The following is a 6,275-nucleotide window of genomic DNA, read 5'->3' as shown; positions in this document are numbered from 1 at the left end:
AATCACAAAGAGGGACAACAGTTCTTTTCATACTAGGCCACGCCTCTAACTCCGCCCAAAGCATAATTACTGACTCCGTCACAATTGCAGCAGCTGGGGATCAGCTAGGTGAGTGTAAGTTCCTATATGTTTATTACAGTATGCGGCGCTAGTGGGACAATTTTTTTCTTGCGCTTCAATATCCATTTAAATATTAGCACATAAATCATCAGATTATAGATTTTTTAAAGTCCAAATTGCCCAAAATAATGACGTTATGGTCTAATATACAAATAGAAACCATACAAATACTTTAGTAAGGAGCAATTTAGTAAATTTATTAATGCACATTTATGCATTAAAGGGAACCTGTCACCTAAAAAACACCTCCCAAACTGCCAGCATTACCTTAAAGTAGCCAGCAGTATGTTCCTAAAGATCCTTTTCTTCCTCCGGCCAGATGCACCAAAATCTTGAAAAACGAACTGTAATCCCCTGCACGCGCTATGTAATAGCCGAGTTTGAAGTCAAGGGGGCAGTGGCCTCCTCGCTTCAAGTCAAGCTAAGCCCGCCCCTTACCCGTCCTCCCTTCACTGTGATTGACATCCTGCTGTGAGGCTGGGATCGTGCAAGTCTCCTTGTCACTGCGAGATCCCGTCTCCGGCTCCCACACTCAGCCGGCCGCTTTTGCCCCCCTGCGCATGCGCCGGGCGCGCGCACGATGGAGAAGCCCGGCGCATGCGCAGAGAGGAAAGAGGCTGACTGAGTCCGGATCGCGCAGTGACAAAAAACGCACCGCGCATGCGCGAGACTTGCAAGATCCCAGCCTCACAGCAGGATGTCAATCACAGTGAAGGGAGGACGGGTAAGGGGCGGGCCTAGCTTGACTTGAAGCGAGGAGGCTGCTGCCCCCTTGACTTCAAACTCTGCTGTTACATAGCGCGTGCAGGGGATTACAGTTTGTTTTTCAAGATTTTGGTGCATCTGGCCGGAGGAAGAAAAGGATCTTTAGGAACATACTACTGGCTACTTTAAAGGGGTTGTCCGGGTTCAGAGCTTAGCCCGGACATACCCTTATTTTCACCCCGGCAGCCCCCCTTAGGCTAGCATCATAGCATCTCATGCTCCGATGCGCTCCCTTGCCCTGCGCTAAATCGCGCAGGGCAGAGGCTTCCGCCCGGCAGTGTGTTCGGTGACATCACCGGCTCTGATGGGCAGGCTTTAAAGCTGCCCTAGCCGTTTGACTGGCTAGGGCAGCGCTAAAGCCCGCCCATCAGTGCCGGTGATGTCACCGGGCTTCCTGGCAGCCCCATGGAGAGCCCGGTACGTCACTGGAACTCCTGAAAATGCCTTTGCCCTGCGCGATTTAGCGCAGGGCAAAGGAGAGCATCAGAGCATGAACTCCCCCGATGGTCTTGTCAGGGGGGCTGCCTGGGTGAAAACGCTCTGAACCCAGACCCAGCTCTGAACCCAGACAACCCCTTTAAGGTAATGCTGGCGGTTTTTAGAGGTGTTTTTTAGGTGACAGGTTCCCCTTAATTCTCCAGGTCAAAAAGAGGGACATTTAAAGAGGGATAGAGGTACTTGGGTCAAAAAGAAGGGCTGTCCCTTCAGAAGAGGGACACTTGGGAGGCATGTGAGCCCCAGTGGAGATGCTGTACAGTACATGAAGGCTGCCTGTGCGGTTCTCCACCGTGTATACTGCCAGCTGGGGTATCCCCGGGGAGTCTGCACCTGGAACACCGGCATATAACAGAGCGCGTTCTAGACAATTGAGCCTCTCGGCTTCCTGTAGCTGCCACCAAGCGACAGGAAGGTTCCGCCAATAATCCAGATGTTCCTGGCTGGGGGCGGGTCTTCAGGTAGCGCGTCCTTGTCTCATCGCGCACCATTTTTGACGACCCCCGTGACGTAGTAGTTGCTGCAGCAACGCCCCGCCCCCAGCGCGGTGCGGAGTAGGAAGTGGCCGGTAACCTTCACTCGGGGCCGGGATCAGCGGAGGAGAAGATCGGGAGGCGCAAGGAGCGGCCATGGTGCTGGTAAAAGAGTTGTAAGTGGCGGGATGGGGGCTGTATGGGAAGGTGCTGTCCTGGGGGAGGAAGAGCAGGCGAAGCTGGGTCAGTGCTGGCAGGATGTGTGAGAGGCTGGGACTGAGCTGGGCTATGGGATGGAGAGGTGACATACAGGTGACAGATGTATATACATAGTATGGGAGCCTATAGATCAGAGCTGAGGATGTATATCCATTATATGGGAGCCTATAGATAAGACTGAGGATGTATATACATAGTATGGGAGCCTATAGATCAGACTGAGGATGTATGTACATAGTATGGGAGCCTATAGATAAGACTGACGATGTATGTTCATAGCATGGGAGCCTATAGATAAGACTGAGGATGTATGTACATATCATGGGAGCATATGGATCAGAGCCGAGCATGTATATCCATAGTATGGGAGCCTATAGATCAGAGCTGAGGATGTATATACATAGTATGGGAGCCTATAGATCAGACTGAGGATGTATGTACATAGTATGGGAGCCTATAGATAAGACTGAGGATGTATATACATAGTATGAGAGCCTATAGATCAGAGCCGAGGATGTATATACATAGTATGGGAGCCTATAGATCAGAGCCGAGGATGTATATACATAGTATGGGAGCCTATAGATCAGAGCCGAGGATGTATATACATAGTATGGGAGCCTATAGATCAGACTGAGGATGTATATACATAGTATGGGAGCCTATAGATCAGAGCCGAGCATGTATATACATAGTATGGGAGCCTATAGATCAGACTGAGGATGTATGTACATAGTATGGGAGCCTATAGATCAGAGCCGAGGATGTATATCCATAGTATGGGAGCCTATAGATCAGACTGAGGATGTATATACATAGTATGGGAGCCTATAGATCAGACTGAGGATGTATATCCATAGTATGGGAGCCTATAGATCAGACTGAAGATGTATATACATAGTATGAGAGCCTATAGATCAGACTGAGGATGTATATCCATAGTATGGGAGCCTATAGATCAGACTGAGGATGTATGTACATAGTATGGGAGCCTATAGATCAGAGCCGAGGATGTATATCCATAGTATGGGAGCCTATAGATCAGATTGAGGATGTATATACATAGTATGGGAGCCTATAGATCAGACTGAGGATGTATATCCATAGTATGGGAGCCTATAGATCAGCACTGGGGGGATACTTGCACATAGATGTTTAAATGAGTACGGGCAGATGACTGTATGTATAGCATGTGTATGTAAAGTGCTATACGTTCTATGTACTGTGGACACAGGATCGTACCTGTCGGCTGCTCAACCTGTTTAGGACCCGTCTATCCACCTGTAGTGGATGTGACACCTCTGTGGTTGCGGGATCTTTACCCTGATGCCTGACACTCCCTGGGGCTGTCATGTTGTGACTCACATTCAGTTTCTTGGTGATATACAGTACAGACCAAAAGTTTGGACACACCTTCTCATTCAAAGAGTTTTCTTTATTCTCATGACTATGAAGACATCAAAACTATGAATTAACACATGTGGAATTATATACATAACAAACAAGTGTGAAACAACTGAAAATATGTCATATTCTAGGTTCTTCAAAGTAGCCACCTTTTGCTTTGATTACTGCTTTGCACACTCTTGGCATTCTCTTGATGAGCTTCACGAGGTGGTCCCCTGAAATGGTCTTCCAACAGTCTTGAAGGAGTTCCCAGAGATGCTTAGCACTTGTTGGCCCTTTTGCCTTCACTCTGCGGTCCAGCTCACCCCAAACCATCTCGATTGGGTTCAGGTCCGGTGACTGTGGAGGCCAGGTCATCTGGCGCAGCACCCCATCACTCTCCTTCATGGTCAAATAGCCCTTACTTTCAAAGTTTTCCCAATTTTTCGGCTGACTGACTGACCTTCATTTCTTAAAGTAATGATGGCCACTCGTTTTTCTTTACTTAGCTGCTTTTTTCTTGCCATAATACAAATTCTAACAGTCTATTCAGTAGGACTATGAGCTGTGTATCCACCTGACTTCTCCTCAACGCAACTGATGGTCCCAACCCCATTTATAAGGCAAGAAATCCCACTTATTAAACCTGACAGGGCACACCTGTGAAGTGAAAACCATTTCAGGGGACTACCTCTTGAAGCTCATCAAGAGAATGCTAAGAGTGTGCAAAGCAGTAATCAAAGCAAAAGGTGGCTACTTTGAAGAACCTAGAATATGACATATTTTCAGTTGTTTCACACTTGTTTGTTATGAATATATTTCCACATGTGTTAATTCATAGTTTTGATGCCTTCAGTGTGAATCTACAATTTTCATAGTCATGAAAATAAAGAAAACTCTTTGAATGAGAAGGTGTGTCCAAACTTTTGGTCTGTACTGTATGTGACCGGTGTAGGTGTCCTGTGTGTACGTACCTATTTCCCACGTAACGTCTAGTATCGGTCACCATGTGTCATACAAGATACATGTTTTATGTCAGGCTGTGTATGGCTAGCAGTGGAGTCTACAGGTGACAGGCCATACAGTGCTATCCATCACCCATAGGGTCCCTTGCTACATTCTGTACAGGGGTCTTCCGTTCCTTGTCTTGTCTAAAGGTGTTCACGGATCTACTGAGCTGCTTCATTTTCTTTTCCACCCTTCTGCATGGCGGTGGCCATTGTAACCCCTCTAGGTGCTGTCACCCAGCTTTCTCACACTCCTGAGTGCCAGGTGATGGTGCCATGTATAGCTGTGGCTGTATCAGATTTTTCTATAGGTAATAGAGGAGAATTGTCCTTGGCAGATACTAATGGGTGACTGCGTAGGTGACATATAGAACTTGGCACAGCTCAGTTTCTCAAGACTTGCAGTTAGCTTGTATCTGACAGCAGAGAACATGAAATCCTCTACAGTACGACGTAGCCCAATTATTGTGTGCAGGCGTTGCCATTGTTTGATTAAAAGGCCTGACTTGGCACTGACCTTGGCATTGGGTCGCTGTTGGGCACACACCCCGCTGAGCTGTACTTATTACACCTGGAGGTTGTACAAAAATCACTTGTCCTAATTAGAATTTATTCTAAAATAATAATATACGATGATCTGATTATAATATAAAGCCAATTGCAAAGACTAGAAGCCAGCAGTGATGTGCTAGTAGTAGGTTGGGTAAGACCAAAGTCTAGGCTGGGTTCTTCTTCAGTTCACTGCCTAGCCAGGTGTCCATATACCCTCATCAAGGCAGTGGTTTTTTAGTGTCCCCTTGGCCCCTAGAACAGAAGGCTTATACCCCAACAGCACCCCTAGTGCACCCAAGGATTATTTCCTGATGGGTTAGGTTCTGATGTAATTGAGCCATGCTTTAACAGGGCCTATGATGTCCACCAGTAGACAGCCTCTTCTGAAGCTGTGGAAGATTACTTGGGGCAAGGGTCTGGTGGGGTTCTTGGGGCCCACCAGATGTAATTGAGCCATGCTTTAACAGGGCCTATGATGTCCACCAGTAGACAGCCTCTTCTAAAGCTGTGGAAGATTACTTGGGGCCAGGGTCTGGTGGGGTTCTTGGGGCCCACCAGAGAAAATGATTCTTAGGGCTCAACCCCATAACATCTATAAAGTCTAATAGGTTTGTATTCAATAAAACACTGTAGCTACTGTTGGCTTTTGTTTTTGTCTCCAAAGCCACCTCCAAATGTCTGTATTTTTCTCAGGACCTTTGGGGCCCACTATTGTATCAGAGTTTGGGCCCACCTTTGGATCCTTTGGTACTCTGGTGGGCCAATCTGATGCTGCTTGGAGCTAGGGATTTCCTGTTAGGGCTCATGCAAACGAACCGTATTTTCTATCCTTGTCCATCCCTCTTCTTCTTTTTTTTTTTTTTTTGCAGAACCATTCATTTTAATGGGTCCGCAAAAAAAACGGAAGTTACTCCGTGTGCATTTTGTTTCCGTATGTCCACAGGTCTGTCCCGCCAAAAAATTAAACATGTCCTATTATTGTCTGCATAATGGACATGGATAGGACTGTTCTATTAGGGGCCACTTGTTCCGTTCCTCAAAATACGGAATGCACACGGACATCATCCGTATTTTTTGCAGACCGCAAAATACATACATGAGCCCTTATGGACACTTCTCCTTTTGCACGATCACACAGCATTAGGCTCCGTGCACACAACCGTATAGTGTTTTTTTTTTTTTTCTGGTCCGCAATTTGCGGATCCCAGCTGTGTGCATGTGGGAAAATACGGTCATGTGCATGAAATAATGATTTCTA

At 46.8% G+C, this 6,275-nt stretch overlaps 1 protein-coding gene across 1 annotated transcript in view; it reads left to right on the top strand.

Moving 5' to 3' along the window:
• The first annotated feature begins 1,880 nt into the window (after positions 1–1,880).
• Positions 1,881–6,275, top strand: part of PITPNA (phosphatidylinositol transfer protein alpha) — an 83,765-nt gene continuing 79,370 nt past the window's right edge. Inside the window, exon 1 of the mRNA XM_040423544.1 lies at positions 1,881–2,029. Coding sequence (XP_040279478.1) covers positions 2,010–2,029 — 20 coding nt within the window. The 5' untranslated portion in view covers positions 1,881–2,009. The remainder of the gene's footprint in view (positions 2,030–6,275) is intronic.

The sequence above is a fragment of the Bufo bufo genome, chromosome 3, assembly GCF_905171765.1.
Source record: "Bufo bufo chromosome 3, aBufBuf1.1, whole genome shotgun sequence".
NCBI lineage: Eukaryota > Metazoa > Chordata > Amphibia > Anura > Bufonidae > Bufo > Bufo bufo.
This window is presented reverse-complemented; position numbering and strand designations above follow the sequence as displayed.